The sequence below is a fragment of the Pleurodeles waltl genome, chromosome 12 (genome assembly GCF_031143425.1).
Source record: "Pleurodeles waltl isolate 20211129_DDA chromosome 12, aPleWal1.hap1.20221129, whole genome shotgun sequence".
Classification (NCBI taxonomy): Eukaryota; Metazoa; Chordata; class Amphibia; order Caudata; family Salamandridae; genus Pleurodeles; species Pleurodeles waltl.
Genome location: NC_090451.1, coordinates 662376371 through 662397794, shown reverse-complemented (window position 1 = coordinate 662397794; position 21424 = coordinate 662376371). Strand labels below are relative to the sequence as shown.

Genomic DNA, 21424 nt, shown 5'->3' with positions numbered 1-21424 from the left:
GATACTGGAAGAGAAAACCACCTTCTTCCAAACGCCAGCGGAGGCATGTGAATGGCTCGAGAAGCGGGGGCTCCGGGGGAGGAGACCCGTTGGTGAGGGAGTGACTGCAGACCGGGCTCAACGTGCCCGTGAATCGCGGCAGCCTGGGAATCGACCGAGGCTAGCGCCAACACAAAGGCAAAAGGAAAAAGATAAAAGAGCAGCTCTAGAGGCTGCGGCCTGAGTCGGTGGTGGAGCTTCCCCCCCGGGGAGCTCCGGCTCAGGAGAGGACTCGGATGATACAGTGGTGTCTTCAGCTGGGGACTCGAACTGCTCGACACGTGCCCCCAAGGTGACGCCGAGGACTGCTGATGAACTTGGTTAAACATTATACAAGTGGACCTGACGATGCGGCACAACAAAAAGGCGTGCGGCCACTCCGGACTTGACCGCCCTCCGAACCAGTACCTCGCTGGTCTAGCTAGCCTGGCGGGAACTGTAGCTATATGTTTGAACAAGTTGCAATGTTGCGTGATTTTCTGGGCTACCTGCAGGTTAGTAGGCGCACTGGGGTGGGTGAGTTGGGTTTTACAGTTAACAGTTAACTTTGCTAAGTGGGTGGCGATACACGATGGTAGGAAATGTTTGAACATGAGCGGGGATAGAGTGGGAACCGGGGGGAGCCAAGGACGCTATTATCAAATTACCGTACTAAAATGGCAGAATATAATCTCTTAACATGGAATGTCAGGGGGATGAGCACACCTGCCAAAAGACACAGAGTCCTCACCTACTTGAAGAGAAGAGGGGTACAGGTGGCAATGCTGCAAGAGACCCACTTGATAGCTGGGGAGGTTGAGAAACTGAGACGCAGATGGAGGGGACGGGTGTTTGCCACAGAGTACTCGGCTTACGCGAGGGGTGCATTGATATGGGTCAGGGCCGGGGTCCCACTGACAATAGACTCATCCAACATAGATCGAGAGGGTAGGTTTGTGGTGTTAGAAGGAAGACTGCATGGTATTCCAGTTGTCATGAGCTGCATTTATGCTCCCAATCAGGACCAGGTCCCCTTCCTGACCAAACTATCGAGCCACCTTACCCGCCAATGCGCAGGAGAATTGCTAGTTGGGGGGGACTTCAACGCAATACTAGACATTAACATGGACAGATCGACTCCACCGTTACAGGGCTCAGCGTCCACTAGAATAGCCAAAAAGCTCTGGGAATGGTTGGACTCCTGGGGGCTAGTGGATGTCTGGCGGGAACAACACCCAAGCGACAGCGACTATTCCTATTACTCATGCCTCCACCGGCTGCACACAAGAATTGACAGAATAACATGTACCACGGGCCTGGCACGTTATGTGACCCACGCAGAGTACCTGGGCCGCACACTGTCAGACCATAACCCCTTACTGGTGACACTAAGTATCTTAGGGGACTTTTACAAAAAATATAGGACATTGGTAGTGCCCCAACTGGCTGAGGTATACGCAGAGGCTTTGAGACGAGGAGAGCTACCAGTCACACTGCGGGAGGCCTTGGTGGTGCAAAAAACAAAAAACAGAGAGGCACCAGTGACCGACTTCCGCCCTCTATCAATGCTGAACAGCGATTTTAAGATCCTCCGTAAGATCATGGCTAACAGATTACTCCTCCGAATGACCACACTAGTGCACGCGGACCAAAATGGTTTCGTTCCTGGCTGCAGCACATCGTTGAACCTGAGGCGGATCTTTGCTATTTTACACATGCCAGCAGCAGAAAAAAAACCCACAGGGGCCTTCTTAGCAGTAGACTTCGAAAAGGCCTTTGACTCGATCAGGTGGGACTACCTCAGGGCTGTGACGCTAGACATGGGACTAGGAGAAAATTGGGTGAAGTGGGTGGACCTGCTGTACGCCTCCCCGCTAGCTAGGGTGAAGACGGGCAGAACAATATCTGATTCATACCCGGTATATCGAGGAACTAGGCAGGGATGCCCCCTATCCCCGCTACTATTTGCCCTGGCAATCGAACCCCTAGCGTCCAAACTACGACAGGACGGAGTCGGTAAAGGAATTATCTGGGGCCCAAACGAGCATATTATTTCCCTATACGCAGACGACATCTTGGTGTACTTAAGAGACGGATCCAGTGGCCTCCCGTGGGTGTTAAAGAACCTAGAGGACTTCGGGGAACTATCGGGACTGCGCCTTAATCGAGGCAAAACATTTGTATTCCCCATAATGCCAAACAGCGTTTCCCCCGAAACGTGCCCCAGAGATGTGAATTGGGCCCGTGAACTTTTAAATATCTGGGGATCCAGATATTCCACGAGCTTGCTGACCTCCGGGATGGCAACTTGGGTAGGGCACTCCGGTCACTGCGCACCTCAGTTGGGTTCTGGCGGTCACTGAAACTAACAACAAAGGCTAGAGTGGCATTGTCTAAAATGGTGATGCTGCCCCGTCTCCTATACTTCTTTGCTAATGTACCGCTATGGGTCCCCCCAGCATGGTTTCGAGAACTGAACGCACTGCTTCGGGAATTGATATGGGATGTAGGTCGTAGGCGCTCGGCACTGTCGACTATGAGCAGACCAACACAAGCTGGGGGCCTGGGGGCTCCTGACTTTGAGGCATTTTATTTGGCGTCCCAGCTGCTGTGGGTGGCGGGCTGGATGGTGGTCAGGGAGCAGCTAGACCTATTTAACTCCCAAGGCTCACTGGACATAGACCGGATAATAGCGCGTATGATAGGGAAGAAGCTTTCCCCCCTCGGGGACAATTTAATGACTAGCACTGCGTCAGCCTGCTGGAAAAGGTGTATGAGTAGGACTGGAGTTAGTCCACCCTACTCTCCGGCGCTGCCACACACGGTCTTGGTGGTGGAGCCGAAGAGTACCAGACCGGGGGGACGGGTGTTGGGCACATGGACGGATGTGGGAGTGACGACGGTAGGGGAACTCTATAGGGAAGGTAAACTACAGAGCTTTACCAAATTGGTGGGAAAGGGGATCCCTCAGGGTAAATTTCTTATGTACAGGAGGCTAGTGCACACTCTGAAGGACCATTGGGACACGATTAATGCTGAACCCGGGGTTCACGGAGTGTTACACCTCCTGCTATCGTCGGGGGAAGAGTCCCACCTGATTACAAAAAATATACCGAGCCCAGATAGAAGCTGCATTGGATCCCATGCGCACACTAAGAGAGAGGTGGGAGAAAACAATCGGGCATGAGCTAACCGAGACAGACTGGAACAGAGCTCTGGCTTATCCCCAGAGGATCTCACGTAATACTCGACTACAATATATCCAATATAACTACTTGCATAGAACATATCTTACCCCTCACCGACTGTTCCGCATATATGGGGGGACCCCCAGGACATGCCCCAGATGAGGCAGCTGCGAGGCAGACTTTGACCATATGATGTGGAAATGTGAGGTGTTACAGTTGGGCTGGAAGGCAGTTATAGAGCACATGTCAGGACTATACGGCACGGTACTGCCGTTCACCTCCGAAGTCTGTCTATTAGGTGTAAAGACTAATATGTCACAAGGGAAGATTGGGGGTCGTTTCTTGGATCTCACCCTGGCCCTCTACAAGAGATTAATCACGAAGGGTTGGAAGGCTTCAAATCATCCCTCACTGGCTGAATGGAAAAGCGATGTTACGAGGTGGGCTGGTGCGGAATTACAGGTTTTAAAGTCAGAAGAGGCAAAGGGGATCCGGCAGTCCCCCATTGCCACAGGGTGGGAAGAACTAATGATGAACTGGGTTACTGCAGGAGATAGACTACTAACTCCCAACACAACACCAACAGAAGCAGAAATCTGAGCATAAATAGAAAGTGGACAGGGGATATCCACAACAATACTACTAACGGGAAAAAGGAAAACACTAATGGGTAAAAACTAGTAAAAAACGCAATGAGCTCACGGCAGGCCACAAGGAACAACCCAGAGGTGTGTACAGGTATACTTAGAGAACAGTAATTAAACACACGGAAAAGGTTGGCAGTTCCCCCCCAAACACAACTCCCTCAGGGAAGCACCCCCGCCGGTCAACACTAACACCACCCACAAAAAGCCATCAAGTGTGTATATAGTTTAGTGTTAAGTTGAAGCTGTTATATTTGCGTGCAAAAAGAATGGGCAACACAGAGCGGCAAGGAATCAGACACTCATGGGAAACCACACTAGGACCAAAACGCTTGCGGATAACAAAGTTTAGTTAAAGACCGGGGTGGTCGTTAAACCATGACACAAGTTACACATGAACACAAATAAAATATTGTATCTTCTTCAATACTATGCATGATGAGAATAAGTTGTTCCCAACAATGTACTTGAGTGATGTAAACAGTGAATTGTTAATTGTTAATAAAAATATTAAAAAAAAAAAAAAAAAAAAGGAGTGTAAATGGTCACGCCCCTGCGGTGGGTGGCTGACCCATTGCCTACCTATTATACGCGGTTGATATAGTTGTCTTTGATCTCACCCCGAAGGGCCTAAATCATCGTCTGGCTGCTCTAAATTCTTACTCTGTGAAGCACCACTTGAAAATTAATACATCTAAGTCTCAGGTAGTTTGCTTCACGAGGAAAAAAAACAGAAGGAAGATTTGGTTTCTGGGGCAACATAAGTTGGAGCGGAATAATATTGGTAAGGCTCTCTCACATGCTCAAGGCTTAGTGGCTTTTATCAAAGCAAACGGTAAACACCATTTTTCACATCTATTGTCTGCCTATCAGGTTAAGATCCCAGCTACCCTTCTGTATGTGATAAAATGCATAGATATAGAAAAATGGGACTTTCTTGACAAGACAGAAGGCCAGATTCTAAGACGCTTGACTTCCTGCAATAATTCAGCCTTGGGGGCAGCTCTAAGGCTTGAATTTGGTATCAAGAATATCTTTGTGCAGGGCCTTGAGGCCAGGGTACACTGCCTTATACACAGTAAGGAATCTACACTGAGAAACTTGGCTTTTAATTACATTTTTAATAATTTGAGAGGAAAATCCAGGTTTTTTAGAAATTACACCCATGCTATCCAGCTTTTAGAGCTGGACCCGGACCTCATTACTTCAACTCCCCTTTTAATCTTTTAATCCTAAAAAAAATCTTGAAGGAGATGACATGGTCCAAAGGCTTTTCGATGGACCTTGAGTCGTGCTGCCCTAAAAGAGGACTGAAGAATTTAATCAAGTCAGTGTCTCTGAAAGTGGTTCAACCTTACCTGACTTGGAATCTCCCACACGGTGTGAGGCGATTTTTTTATACTTATTATACTCGATAGAGTACCTCTTAGGGATTCAATTTCCAAATAGGATGGTGTTACTAATTATTGTGACTTGTATCAAGGTGGGGTACAGAATTGTAAGCATATTTAATTTGTCTGCCCAGTTTTAGCCGCTAAGAGAAAATTATGGTTGAAACCCCTCTATCTGCAGTTAAATATTAGATCTTATAGAGAGAGTCTCTAGACTTATGTTATAAATCCCCTAATGAAAGATTTTGTTTCAGGACTTTTACATTTTTTCAAACTTTCCTGCAGTTATATTGATCTCTTGTGTTTAGATCGCCTCTTGGGCCCGTGCGTGGAAATGAAATATCGCAGGGACTGCAGCGGTCTTTTATAGTTTTTTCAGGGGCTTTGAGGGAGGAGAGGCCTCCCGATTGCCCATAAAATTTTATGTTGTCCTGTTTATATAGAGAGATTTATCAGAAGAAGGAAGGGAGGGGCATGACCCTTAATTTAGTTGAGTGGGGACTCTTAGAATGCTAGAATCTGCGTCTGTAGTAGGAGGATAAATCCATGTCATATCAAGATTAAATATTGCCATTTATTGATAGTTCTCGTAATGTGTGAAGTATTTTTTAGTGAATTGATGGTCTGGAGTTTTATTTATTGTTAGAAAATGTATTAATTTATTATTTATTTATATTGTTTTGTATCATTATACATGTGGATCTCTTCAGAGTTCCAAATCCTGATAATAAAAAAAATAATTAAAAAAAAAACCAATTAGAGGTTTGACCTCCTTGCATAGTTTTCCATCTCTTCCATTTTTATTTCGAGAGTTAGTCAGGTTTTTCTGGATGTTAACAAGCTCAGAGTCCCATACCACGCAGAGATCTTCCAAATCTGATACTCTCCACTCTAATTCTTGGAAACACGATGAAATCTGCCCGATTGCTTTGTCAGTTTTGTCCACCCTTCGGTTAATCATGGCTATCTCATTTCGCTGGATGTCCTTGAGCTCTTGCAAGTTCTTCAAGATTGTCTCAAGCACCCATTTTTCTTGTAGTTCCGCCTGCATACTATACTGTTTGGTACTGGACTGTATCAAGTTTTTTGCTACTTAAGTACTTTATCGTATTAAATTGTATTATATTTTGGTGCACAATAAGTGATCTAATCACATTTTTTTTAAAAAAAATTATTTGCCTGAAAGCTGACCTCTATGAAGCGCACAAAAACAAAGTAATGCTGCGATTGGAGAGCAGTGTCCTTTGACCTTGAATGGCAGATGGACATTTCTCACTAGAGAACGGGGACTTTTTTGCATTTCTTAAACTATGTGAGCTTTGCACTTCGGGTAGCTTTTGAAGTAAAAAAAAAATACATAATGTTACATGACGTCAAACTATGGAACTTTGCACAGCCCTGGTTGGCTCAAACTCTTAGCAATGCATTATGCCGAATTAGAGCGATCTGAAAATCATTTGTAGAAGTCTGCTATTAATGGAAAATTGTGCTCATCGGTGAACTGTAGTACTACTGAATAAGACTATGATTATTATTTTAGAGAGAGAGGTTTTTGGGATGTATGCTGGGACTACAATTACTGCTGGTGGTTCTCCAATTTTTACTTGATTTTCTGTTGCATAAATCCTATTACAAGACAGGAATTTCAGTTGTAACTCATCTTCTGAGAAACCTTAGAAGCAGAAAGATAAAAATCAACACAGGTTTTACAAGTGTAATACTATAACCAGGGTCACTTGAATTATGCAGTGGGTGAGGGTTAAATTATGTTGCAGGGTTGAGTAAATTATGCAGCAAGAAAAGGCAAATTATGCCACATAATGCAGTAAATTGTGTGATAGTATTACTTCATTATTTTGTAATTTTAAAACTTGTTACTATTGTCTGGGCATTGTTGGACCTCATTTGTACCAGTTTAACACTCAAGAATAGCAATATAGCAACAATTATGTAGCTTTGCAAAGGACCTTCCACTGCGTGCATCAACGCATGTGCTGCATTTATAGTGAGCTTTGAACCATATTGGCTAGAAACAAAAAAAAGTTTTCTTTTAAATCTACATATTATGCCACAGATGATGGATTATGTAGCAAATGTGGCAAATCTGTAATTATGCGAAAATCACTGCAGCCACACAATTGCATAATTCCAATGGCCCGGACTATAACAAAGTCAGGGTTCTAGGAGAACAGGCAAAAGGGCCCCACAGTGAGGAACATTTGACATCACAGTCTACTTGCGCAAATAGACCTGGGTTTGAGAAAACTTCTCTTCACTTTTCAGCTGCGACGCTGACATCTGAACCATAATTAAAATATCCAAAGATAAAGTCAAAGAATACAAAGTCCACCAACAGCGGCTTAGTTTTTCAAGAATATTTCAAGGCAGGGAGTCATCCCTCTTAAAATTCATAGGATGTTGGCTTAAGCAGTCCAATTTCACTGCTGGAAATTCTGGATCTTTTCCTGTTGCATATGCTAGGTCCAGCTACACAGCAGAGGTGCCCTTTTTATCAGGAAAAGTGTGAGAACACAGAATGGTGAAACATTTGTTATTACAAACTGGATTTCTCTGTGTTTAGGCTTCCAAATGTAAGCCAGTGTGCAATAAAGAACACATTTAGCAAAATGCCATCTGAATCACATGGTTGTACGGGTGACCTTATATTCAGAGATATACATATCCCCCATTATTTTTACACTTAATATCTTGTGCAAATTTAAAAACTAAATAAGGTTCCTTCATACCCATTTTTCATTCATTAGTTTTTAGCATATGAATTGATGAACAGCTGGTAGCCAATGAAAAATAATTAGAAGCTGCAGCTCGGTTGTTTGCTCTTGGTATAGGCTAATTTAGGACAACCAGACACCACAATATATCCTTGCGATCAGAAGGATCTGAGAGACTTAATGGTTTGTTACTTTTGTGAATCAGGCATTCGAGCAAAAAATGCAGATGAATATGCTGTCATCAATTGCAATTTGACCTACTTATTTTCATTCTTTTTTTGCTTTAATGAAAATAAAAATGTTGTTATCTGGAAAACTGTGAGCAATCTACATAAATGACTGCTTGTTGAATTTTGTCTTTTTCACAAATTATTTATATCTTTCCTGGTTCTTCCATGGTTTCACACCTGTTTCCATCACAAACTGCAAGTAGATTAAAACCTCAAAAATTAGAAAAATAGACCAGTTAGAAAAATGGAAAAACCATGGTTTTTCATTACAAATCTGTTTGTTTTTTAAAGCTGGAAAGATTGTGTTCTTAGCACAATGAAGCGTTTGTTGGTGACATTTTAAAGAGAAAAAGCCATATGCTTTCTTGCTCAGAACTTTTATTTCTCGTTTTTCTAACAAAAACAACATTTTTATATATTTTGCATGATTTCTTGTTTCCCTCCAGGGGAATTTATAAACCCTGCTTCCTTTTAAAATCACCAAAAAGTGGGAAAAGAGGAAACAAATGTGGCTTGGATGCATTTTGTGCAAAATAATTATGAATGCTGAAGTGCAAAGTGCCCCAAGAATAAAAAACAAAGAGCTCAGAGCTGGCCCAGGAAAAAAATCAGATGCTTAGGGCTTAACTCCAGAGGTAGGTGACACTTGTATTAATCCACTGTGTCATCATACAGATATTCCGTGATCTAGCCAATGGTGTTTGTTGTGGAGGGAGGGGGCTTTTGTGAAACTGAGACCAGCATCTCCCTGGTAGTAATCCCAATCTCGATTATGTATAGTGAGGAAAAGGGTGAGAGTGTCTCGTGCCTAGTCACTACCCTAGTAATTGGATACCAAAGGTCTGGCGCTGCTCCACTCTCAGCTCTAAGAAGCCACTTCAATACCATTCTTGCACTTTACGAATGTGATAGCCAGAACCATTGTAATTTGTGCTTGTATAAATGAGGGGCAAATTGTAGCTTGTCAGACACAACGAAGCCTCAACAATCATGGCAGCTAGCGTCGAAAGCAAACCTCCCATGTTTATTTGATATGATCTGGGTCTGGCGTCTGGCTGAGAAGGCACTCTCAGAGAAAGCTTTTATTGAATATTATTGAAGAGCACACAATACTTGGTAGAGATGTTCAGGTATTGGGGTGGTGTACGGTCATATAATTAGCTGCCCTTTTAGTGGATACTGCAAAATTGGCTTTTATTAATTGCCATCAACCCAACTTCCAGTTGAACCCTGTAAATGTTGGCACCTTTGCACGTACATATTAGGCCCTGTATCTGACCGACACTGTCCTTGCCTATCCCCAGACCTCAATGACTGCATTTGTTTCCAATATTATAAACTATAGGTATGTTTATATATGTACCTATAATGGCCATCCTATCCAAAATATTGGCATGACAACAAAAGCGGATTTACATGAAGGTCACATTAGAAGAAAATAATTTCTCTCACTCATGGGCTCAAATAGGTGAACACTGCTTCATATAAATATAGGGCATAGTGCCTTGGGCACCTGTAGGCACAGACACCTGTACTAAACTGTTGTCTATACATCTTGGCTACTCAATGTCCCTGCATCTCTTTACCAATGCACCTGCAGGCCTCTGTATCAGAGTATTGCCCTCGCTAGCCTCTATATGTGGATGCACATAAGTACAAGAGTTGGCCATCGCAACTATTGCTCCAGTATGTGATAGCCCATGCGCCATTTGACGCCTACAGCTGGTGATCAACATGTCTATCAGCCCATGTAACTGTCGAACCCTGTACAGTGTTGTCAACGCCAACAATACGAAAAGCACCCATCACATTAATTTCGAACCAAGAATATCACTGTACATTGGGTGAGGTTACTCTAAAATAAGAGCTGTCAACATCTCTAGGACAAAGATTACAAAGAATCAAAAAATGTTTTAAAAGTACAAACGCCATATATTTAATCTTAAAGAAGATAAATATTTAAAACAAGTGCATTTTCTTAACCATTCAGGAGTTATACTTCCCTATATTTTATATAAAGAATGGTACCAAATTTTCAAACAACAAGCCTGTAGGCAGACACCCAAGGAACGTGAACCCATACATCCAACACAACCTAGTCCTTAGACTACAAGAGATTAATATAATAGCAATTTAATCAATCCAAACTCCATCATGCCTTCTGAGAAATTCATATCTATAAACGTTTCTGCACTTAAGTCGCCTTCTTCAGAACAAATGTAATTTACAAGCCACATCATGGACACACCATAATAAAAATAATCTCTCACTGTCTATTGATAGCAATTTGAATAATAGTTGGGGTTATGGGAATTAGCATGTATTTATGATGGATACTTTATTGTCTATTCATATTTACTGCTTAGTCATTCTTCAAGGTAATCAGAGTTTCTGTATGTAATTTAATTGACTGACCATAAAAGATAACAGGGGGACTTTGCCTTTCTCATGAGAGAATTACATTGCTTATGCTTATTGTATAAAGACTTAGCCTAAGTAAAATAGACACCCCGATATACATATTACATGAAAATTCCACAGATCATTAATTATTCAAGGCAAAAACCACGCCATGGACAGCGCTGCCCTGTAAATCCCTGCATCGTCTGATCTCTATATCTTTTGGCCCTTGTACATGTTGTGCAACGAAAACTAATATTAATCCTATAGCTGAGTGTCGCTCTCGCGGATTTGCAAGCAAGTGCCTTTACCTGTTATGTAGCTGTTTGGCAACCTGCACGAAACAGGGGTGGTCAGTCTCCTTCAGCACCTCGTGGGTGTAGCCCACCATGCCCGAGTTCTCCAGCATGCTCCTGTGTTCCTGGATCTGGGCATTCAGGTTGGACAGCCGCTCCTGCTGGCACTCCTCAATGGCCTGCAGCAGTGCTGCCTGCTTTTCCTCCAGCACTGCACAAAGGCTTCGGATCAGGTGTGTCACCTCGTCTTTGGCCTTTGCTCCATTCACCTGGCCAAAAGAAATAGACAAGTTAAATTGTGGCTCCGGGCCCACTACCAGTACAGCCTTGGCGTGCTTAGAGCCTACAAACCTGAGAACTTAAGGTAGCAGAGATACTGCCTTGTTAACCTCACATTGTGTCCCTGTCCAGCCACCTCCGTGGAATTGATCTGGAATTGCAGTCCACTGGGCACCTTGAAATGGGACCGTGTCTCCCTACAGACATTATCTATTGAATTCCAACTTCCTCTGCTCACCGGCTTTGTGGGATTGCCTTAATTTATGCCCAAAATAACTAGAGATCTTAGCAGTGTACCAGACTTTAATTTTGAGTAGGCATTTGGCTGATATCCAGTCATTGTTCCAGCCAAAAAGATAGGGCTGGTGCAGGTAAAATAGGTCATCAGAATTAAAGAAAAAACTCTTCTTTTGTTAGTATGTTCTAATTTAACAATTTAAAATGCAGTCATTGCATATTGTTATGTGTTATGGTAGAGCTTTCACTTTTCATTTACACACGTTGTACTGGTGTGTATAATAAACAAAACAGTCTTTATTGTCTTTTCAAAGTGCATTTATCAGGTTTAGGATGCTGGTTTGCAGAAGATAATCCTGTTCTCCATATTTGACAATAGTCGAAAACTCACCCAACTATTTGATATTTGTTACAATACAAAAAGGTACAGCATAGTACAGTAGAAGACATGTACTTTTTCTGCTGGAAACCTATTAAACAGGCCAACCAGGACCTCGAAAAAATAGTTATTTTTCCTCCAGTCCTGCATCTATAACAATCACAAACAATAGAAACTCCAGAGTGTTGCTTTTCTTGATGCCTGCTTGGATTTTGGGACTTATTGTGACAGATGGTAGCTTTTAAACTACAAAGCACATGATGGAAGGTGGTACCAATAATCAGTAGCTGGCTCATTTTCTACATACTTTCACTGTGACTCCTTAGAACCTCCACAGGCTGAACTGCCTACACTCAGTACGGACACATGACCAATTCATGATTGTTTCGAAAGAGATCATGCCTAACTTCCAGAGCGATGGTTTTGGTATTGGAAGAGACCAGAGTTCTACTCAAGGTTTCGTCAGTTCACACATTCTCATCCTAAGGAAATCAACCACCTCCCTCCACCTCGGTTGTCTTCACTACTGCTTTTAGTATAATCCTGAAAAATGGCGCTCTGCATTAAAGAAGGAACCTTGGGTATTTTTTTTCTAAAAAATTGTTTCATTTATTCGTCAGATTTTCAGAAAATGTCAAAATACAATCTTGAAAATTCAAAGAAATCCAAGAGCTTCTGAGTAATGCAAAGGTGCTTGGGGCAAATGTTATGAGTCTAGTTCCAGGGGGATGCTCCTACAGAAAGCCGGTGAGTATTCTTGTTTAACTCCTCTCTCTCTCTCCTCTCTCTGTCACTCCTGTCTCCTATGGCTCATTTGCAATGTACTTTAAAGTTTTAGAACCTTATGAGCAAAGCAAAGCTAGTCCCTAGACTGGATGTTGTTAAGTTCAGAAAAAAGCTATAAAGAAAATTCCTACAACTTCAGAAAAAGCTAAAGAAAGTTAAAAAAATAACAGTTGATGTCACAGAGGTATTCAGTATGCAAAATGTTTAAAATGTATATCACGTCCATCTCACAAGTATCTTTCCCACTCTTCCTCTCGCAAGTGCTGCAGAGAAGTCCTACAAAATGCACAGCCTCCTATTGAGGCACACTATTTTCCATACATCACCACAAGCTCCTCTCACCTCGGTGTGTTTGACTATATCTTCCAGTTCACTAATCTGGTTGTGGACTGTGTCTTGGTTGGCCAGGATGTAGGTGAGGCTTCGTGTTAGCTTCTCCTGCAAGTGAGAAAAATAGGGTGAGCCGGCAAACAGGTGGGCATCTGTCATAATAAAGGAATGTGTCTTAATATATGATGTCATCAGGGATGAGGCAGGGTGTTCTGTCAGCCACCAGAGTGCTACCTGAGATATTTCTTCAGCAGTGAGATACTGTTTATTTGGATATCATGAGCTCACAAGTATCCATATGATCATGGAGACACTGTTCTCTGCCATGTAATTGACAAAGCGCTTTCTTATTTCATTAGGCTTGAAGACAAATGCTGTGGTTTAGCAGTAAACGTGTTTGTCATGTTACATCCTTAACTGTGGCTCTGTGCTCTGTCATGCAATGGTCCCCAATAATTTCAGGAAATTAGCTCACATCTGTGAGAACATTGGGTAGACTTAGGACCTGAGATATAGTTTGGCCGACCAGTACTTTACTAGTCCACCAAATTGAGAGCTGTCCATAGGACGGACATGACAAAGGCATTACTCAGTCCATCCTTAGTAGAGTGTATGGTGTAATGTCCATCCTCTGATGGCCCCTAGTCCGTCGTCTCATTGGAGGAAGTATTCCGTTGTGGGCTAAAGGAGGGGTTCTTGATGGAATACTTACTGTCTGTCTCTAAATAGGCCATGAAAAAGATGGGTTTGCGAAGGAGTACCCTCTTTTCCAAAACCTAAATAAGACCCTTAGCTTGTCCTTTGAAAATAATAGGTTTTATATTGTTTTATGTTGACATAATAAAATTACAGTAAAACCATGCACATTTCAGGCCAATTTTAAGAAGTCTCCTCCAAAATACTTAGATTTTGGGGCTGACAATCTCTTTTGTGCTGCTGTACATATTGGAGCGGAAGATCAATGTGTTATGGCGGATCTTAAATGTATCATGGTATATAATGCTCTTGCTGTGGTGTCTTTTCAATGTGTCTTGTCCAGTGCTGCATCTGCCATGGTGGCTGCTGCATGGGCCGTGGAGCTTCTTGCATCTGTCGTGGCTACCAGTGAGTGCTTGAGTTCTCCTTTGGGGTGCAGAGGGAAAGAGACTCACAAGGCTGGCCTTACCTTTAGGGCCTGATAGGCACTTATGACAGGTGTGATCTTGTGCCCTGTGTGCGTCCTTCGGACCCGGCAGAGCTGGCACACCAATCGCTGGCAAGTCTTGCAGTAGTGCGACACCTCCTCCTTGTGCTCTGGGCACAATAATCCCTGTATCAGAGGGTGATAGTAGAGGGTTAGTGGAAGCTGGGAACAGCATCTATCAGTAAGTTTAAAATTTTAAATGGGGCGCTAGATGATGTAAATAGACACCTGTAATATTGGTTCCCCCAGGTAGAACTGGACAAGGTCTCCCCTACCACTTATGACACAACTGCAGTGTGTAGGACCCTATGTCCTTCCAGTCACCCTGTTATCTTTAGATAAGACTCCCAGGCCCATGAATTTAATTGAAAATTACTCATCAGATCCTTATCATATAACCTGTCTCATTGGAGATCCTGAATATTGACTACAAAATATCATGGGGTACTAATATTGTAGACATAATACTGAGAGACGAAATATTGAAAGGTAAGTGTGTATAGAATTTCTACACGTAATTCCAAATCTATGTTCCATGACAATGTATCTTCAAGGTATATGGACATAGAGTTAAGAATAGTAAATCCATACATCCCAATATGCACTTACCTTTACATATCTTGTCCACAATATTAGTGTCCCACAACGTTCTTGTACCCCATAGCCTGGACCACATTCCAGTTAGGAACCCTATCCCAGGCCGCTTACTATGCGCCAGAAGCTCTTTTGGCAGTGAAGTTTAGAAGACTTTAATAAGTGTGTTAATTCTGCTCTTGATAGCCGTACTTCTGCAAAATTCATACCTAAAACCAAACAGCTTCAACTAACCCTAGTTTTCATTGTGGGTGGGCTGAAACTTCTGCCAAAATTGGTAAGAATTGGTGCCAGAACTAGGACTTGACTGCCACTATGAAATGTATTCTGCATTGAATGAAGAGTGACTCAAAATCCAGAATTTGAAAAGGAACCTTTATGAGAGTAAGTCTCTGTCCATCTTGCATGTTCGAGACTTATCTTCCTGGTTCCTTGTCACCAGCAGTTTGCTAGCGAATGCAGTGCACTTCCCTTTGTACAACTGTGATTTGCCACACATCTGATGTGTTTCTGACGATAGTTCTTCGTCCATTTTACTGCAGCCTTATAGCCCACCATTGGGACCGATACTCAGTTTTTAAAGCCCCTCTCCTGAGTTATAGGTGGGAGCTAGAGGTGTAGGCCTATAACAAGGCAGAAATAACAACTTGTGTAACTCTAGGCATAAGGACTATAAGGCAGGTCTTAATCAAGGAGAAGCAAAACAATAAGCACTGAAATGTTGGAACAGAAGGCCTATATTCCATCCATTACTCTACATTGTATCCAATGGACCTCTCAACATTGCAGTGTTGTAATTGAGCATTATATCTAGCCAAGGGCTACAACAGTTGTTAAAGGCACCAAACCAAATTATAAGCCCAAGCCGTAAGTGGAGTAGAGAAGGAGATGGCCTTCAAAAGCCAGTATAGCCCATGGCATAAGGGCTGTAATTCTGTTTAAATATTCTAACTATTTAGGGTAGAATATTCTAAAGCACACAGAGAACGACAATAAGAGAAGCAATGGAATGTTGGAGCAGAAGGTCTTTAACAACTATTATTAGCCCCGAGCCACTCTATTGCATTCAAAGGAGCCCTCAACATTGCAATGTTTTTCTATTACTTATATTGGGTTTTTTCAGTGTGCGATGTTACATAATGCAGACTGCCATAAACCAAAACTGCAGCTGAACACCTAAAAACAATCTTTTAAAGCCAAAGAGTCTTATTTTATAGGGTGAATCTATCAGCTCGTCCTAATATTCAAAAGAGTACATTGATTATCAGCAAACTGAGACCATGATTGAAGAATGAGCCTGTCACTCATCTGCTCCTGCCACCTTTGGATCAGTTTCTCCTGATACAAGCTGGTCGTACACCAGCTTATCTGACATCATTGAAATCTGGTTGCCAATGGGTCAGTATTTTGTTTATGAACTGCCTTGTGTTGCATTTTTCTAAGCTGCCACCACTGGTTACTAAACCTTTCATATCCACTGGGGGTGCCCAGAATGAAAAAAACAGTACTCTCACAGCTCACGAAGAAAAGAACAATGGATAGGCAAAGCTAAGACCCCTTGCTTTTTTGATTTACAGCTTTGCCAATATTTTTTGTTTTGGCAAAAAAAGAAAGATAAAGGAAAAACAAAAAAATATGGCAGATGCATGTGCACTAATGCAACTTGAAGCTACGGAGGTCCAGCGTGATACTATAACCGCATGCCTATGGGTTGATATGGCCGCCATTTTGTTTTTTAATTACTGTTCTAAGTTGAGGGATGTCATCTTAGAGTGCTAAATTAAACAAAATACATAAATGTGCAAAAAACAAATTGAAAAACTAATGGCCTGGCTGCCAATAGCATCTGCTAGGCCTTCCAAAAATGTGAAAAGCAACATTTACATTTTTTTTTTTTTACAGAACAGGAGGTGCGTATGAGCAGCTGAGAAACACTAATAAAAGAAAATGGTGCCTGAGCTTGAGCTTGTGCAGTGACGCATATGTGCTTACATCATCATGCGTTCATCCATATACATTATCATGCATTCGCAAGCATAGTTGACACATACTTGTGCATGGGTGTGTTCACATCATTGCACTTTCATTTGCTCTTTTCTTTCTATATTGCCTATGACGCACAGCATCAACATTTATTTTTTATTTTTAGCGATGCTGCATGGCATTGGTAAAAGGCATTGGCAAAAGGCATTGACAAAGTCAATAGACCAAAAGGCCAGGCCTAGTAGCTTGCCAAGCTTTGTTACCCCTTGACACTCTCAGTGCCCTGAAGTGATTTTCGAGAGGTGCAAGTGTTATACATACAAACACAAAACACTAAAAAGTAAAATAAATGTACACACTCTCATGCATTGGATTTGAACGTGAGGACAGGTATCACCAGCCTGGATTTTAGTTGAATGACGTGGGCTTATACCTTAAGATGTATTTAAGGGGCATATGTTAATGCCGTGGTTTTGAGAGGGGTGGACATGTACCTTTGGGGAGCATGGGCATTTGATTGTGCCCAGAATGTTGTGTCGAGCTGCCTTGGCATGCATGTGAAGGAGGCATTGTGGTCTTGGGCTTGTGAATTTGGTGGCTAAAGATGAGGACATGTAGCACAGGTTCATACCTTGGGCCGGAAGGTGAGAGTGGGTGGCGTGGGCTCGTGCTGTGCCTTTTGGGTGCCCCATGGGTGGTAGAGCTTGAAGCACTCATTGCAGAAGCTGGATCGACACTCGGTACACCCCTTGGTGGCCTCCTGTTGAGGTGGCTTGCAGAATTGACAGATGATGGTGGTACTAATGTTGACTGTCTGTCTGTATCGCTCGACAATGCGCTCCAGGGTCAGATTCCGGAAGAGGTTACCCAGGCCACGCTCACCCAAGTCCACGTCTCTCTGGCAGGCTGGGCATGGAAAGATCACTGTCTGTGTTTGGGCAGCCCCCCGCTTCCTTCCGGGGTACGTGCCAAACCCTGTTAGAGAAGAGAAGACCATTAGATGGTATCCACTGAGAATTGCTATTTGGATGTTAAGATACCTGGTTGAAGGGACTAAAGAGGAAAGATGGGTTGGTGTTTTACAGCCGGTTGGTGGAAGTAGTTGATGATGGATGGATGGGCAAACAGATGGATGGACGGACGATATACAGAAGTATGGCTGGGCGAAAGAGTGGATGGAAACTATACTTCCTTCCATGTGACCGAACTGTCTTGCCTGTCATGAAAAGGCTTATTCGTCTCCTAACGTGATGACCAATGCTAAAGCAGGCAACTGATTTCTCACATTTGGGCACTGCCTTCCCACTTCAGGCAACTTGAGTGCCAGCTCAGGAGACCTGTCAATGGTGTATTCTCCTCCCACCCCTTGGCTCACCTGACTTAATGAGACGGTCGAGGCGGTCGGGTTTGGGCACCACCCTCCTGCCCATGCGTGGACTCCTTGTGGCGGGCGAGGAAGCAGGTGAGGTGGGTTCAGAGTTGGGGTCACAGCAGATGTATCCATGCTGTACCAGGATCTCACTGGCACAGAGGTGGCACACGTTGTGCAGGCATGGAAGGATCAGGGGCTGCTTGTACATCTCCTTGCACACCGGGCACATCAGCTCAGGCTCCATGTTCTTCATGCTTGTCTGTGAAGGTGAGAGGTGAAAGGTCAAGAACAGTAATTAGAGAGACTCATGTGGCCACAGATTGCCAGAAGGAGTAGTTTTAGGGAGTTATCACAATTCCAATAAGGTTGCAGCTCAGGTAACAATTTTATCTCTTTGGGCCAACGAGACCTTACCAAATGCATCACCTCCACTAGCAATTTATCCTTCTGTACTGATTCAATCCATGCATTCTCATCCAAATTTTTATCACACTGATTGATACAGGCTACAAAGCATTCCTCAATTTCAGTTTCCCATTCCAGTTCATCTTCTTCAGTAATGGGTAATCGAGAAAGGCAGTCTGCCCTACAGTTCTTACCTCCAGGAATATATTCAACAGAAAAATTGAATTTCAAACATTTAGCTGACAACCTAGCTATGCGAGCTATAGAATGTTTAATTTTCCTTCCAGACAGTATTTCAACTAAAGGTCGATGATCAGTCTTTAAACGAAAATGCCTGCCCCTAAATATTGTTTAAACTTCTCCACACACAAGCCAAAAGTTTTTTCTCAATCACTGAATATTTACGTTCTACTAAACGCAAGGTTCTTGAAGCAACTCCAATAGTGCTCTCATGTCCATCACTTGATATTTGTGTTAAAACTGCACCCAGACCATACTCACAAGCATCCACCGTCACAATTGTTTCTTTAGTTTCCAAAAAAGGCAGTAAAACAGGAGCATTAATGATATCACATTTAACTTGTTCAAACACTCTATTGCATTCACTTGACCAATGGAAAGTTGCCTTATTCTTAAGCACCGATATAAAACATTCAATGGTCTTAGCAAAGTTTTTCAAAAATTTTGCATAGAACTCACACAACCCCAAGAAAGACAAAGTTGTTCTTTGGTCTTAGAAGCAGGTGCTTCTGGAATACTTTTTACTAATCCTGGTTTAGGCTTAACACCTTGTTCAGATAAAATGTGCCTAAGATACTCAATCTCTCTGGTTTTGAATATGCACTTCTCTTTTCTCAGAAGCATAAAAGGCTGTGCATGCCCTGCCAGAATTTGAAAGTCTGTTTAGCAGATTGCAGATGAATTATAGGTGCACGTGAGGCAATTTATAACTACTTTATTTACCCAATGTGAGAAGTAAGACTGATTTCAGAGGGTCACGGGTACCAGTGAGGTTTGAAATCCACTTACTACAAATAGAGCAGGCCTCACAATCCTTTATGGTCTCCATGACACAGAGGTCTCAGTGAAGCCAAGTCCATGGGTGAGTGGCCCACCTAGGCCAGGTTGTGTCTTTGAATTGTGGAACCTGTAGTCCAGAAGGCCCCATTATTATTATGATATATAGACTGCAAAGACCAGAATGCAACAAAAGTCTCTACACCACTGAACCACTCAAGGAGGAATCTGTGAAGCTTGAGAGCACTGCAGACAGCTCAGTTTGAAATGGTGTATGGGAGATATGTCGGTTCTCATCTCAATACAGGGAGTGCAGAATTATTAGGCAAATGAGTATTTTGACCACATCATCCTCTTTATGCATGTTGTCTTACTCCAAGCTATATAGGCTCGAAAGCCTACTACCAATTAAGCATATTAGGTGATGTGCATCTCTGTAATGAGAAGGGGTGTGGTCTAATGACATCAACACCCTATATCAGGTGTGCATAATTATTAGGCAACTTAACAAAAAACAAATATATACCCATTTCAATTATTTATTATTACCAGTGAAACCAATATAACATCTCAACATTCACAAATATACATTTCTAACATTCAAAAACAAAACAAAAACAAATCAGTGACCAATATAGCCACCTTTCTTTGCAAGGACACTCAAAAGCCTGCCATCCATGGATTCTGTCAGTGTTTTGATCTGTTCACCATCAACATTGCGTGCAGCAGCAACCACAGCCTCCCAGACACTGTTCAGAGAGGTGTACTGTTTTCCCTCCTTGTACATCTCACATTTGATGATGGACCACAGGTTCTCAATGGGGTTCAGATCAGGTGAACAAGGAGGCCATGTCATTAGATTTCCTTCTTTTATACCCTTTCTTGCCAGCCACGCTGTGGAGTACTTGGACGCGTGTGATGGAGCATTGTCCTGCATGAAAATCATGTTTTTCTTGAAGGATGCAGACTTCTTCCTGTACCACTGCTTGAAGAAGGTGTCTTCCAGGAACTGGCAGTAGGACTGGGAGTTGAGCTTGACTCCATCCTCAACCCGAAAAGGCCCCACAAGCTCATCTTTGATGATACCAGCCCAAACCAGTACTCCACCTCCACCTTGCTGGCGTCTGAGTCGGACTGGAGCTCTCTGCCCTTTACCAATCCAGCCACGGGCCCATCCATCTGGCCCATCAAGACTCACTCTCATTTCATCAGTCCATAAAACCTTAGAAAAATCAGTCCTGAGATATTTCTTGGCCCAGTCTTGACGTTTCAGCTTGTGTGTCTTGTTCAGTGGTGGTCGTCTTTCAGCCTTTCTTACCTTGGCCATGTCTCTGAGTATTGCACACCTTGTGCTTTTGGGCACTCCAGTGATGTTGCAGCTCTGAAATATGGCCAAACTGGTGGCAAGTGGCATCGTGGCAGCTGCACGCTTGACTTTTCTCAGTTCATGGGCAGTTATTTTGCGCCTTGGTTTTTCCACACGCTTCTTGCGACCCTGTTGACTATTTTGAATGAAACGCTTGATTGTTCGATGATCACGCTTCAGAAGCTTTGCAATTTTAAGAGTGCTGCATCCCTCTGCAAGATATCTCACTATTTTTGACTTTTCTGAGCCTGTCAAGTCCTTCTTTTGACCCATTTTGCCAAAGGAAAGGAAGTTGCCTAATAATTATGCACACCTGATATAGGGTGTTGATGTCATTAGACCACACCCCTTCTCATTACAGAGATGCACATCACCTAATATGCTTAATTGGTAGTAGGCTTTCGAGCCTATACAGCTTGGAGTAAGACAACATGCATAAAGAAGATGATGTGGTCAAAATACTCATTTGCCTAATAATTCTGCACTCCCTGTAATATTTTGTCCTCCTACCTTCTTCAGTGTCAGAACTCCATCTTCCAGTGGTATCTTCCTTGTCCTACGATCAAAAGCCTGTTCCCTAGATTACAGCCTGTG

General features: G+C 42.8%; 1 protein-coding gene across 1 annotated transcript in view; it reads right to left on the bottom strand.

Moving 5' to 3' along the window:
* Positions 1-21424, bottom strand: part of TRIM46 (tripartite motif containing 46) — a 120682-nt gene that overhangs the window by 47933 nt on the left and 51325 nt on the right. Inside the window, exons 2-6 of the mRNA XM_069218421.1 lie at positions 18046-18301; positions 17302-17645; positions 14076-14219; positions 12923-13018; positions 10915-11168 (exon numbers count right to left, since the gene is read on the bottom strand). Coding sequence (XP_069074522.1) covers positions 10915-11168; positions 12923-13018; positions 14076-14219; positions 17302-17645; positions 18046-18301 — 1094 coding nt within the window. The remainder of the gene's footprint in view (positions 1-10914; positions 11169-12922; positions 13019-14075; positions 14220-17301; positions 17646-18045; positions 18302-21424) is intronic.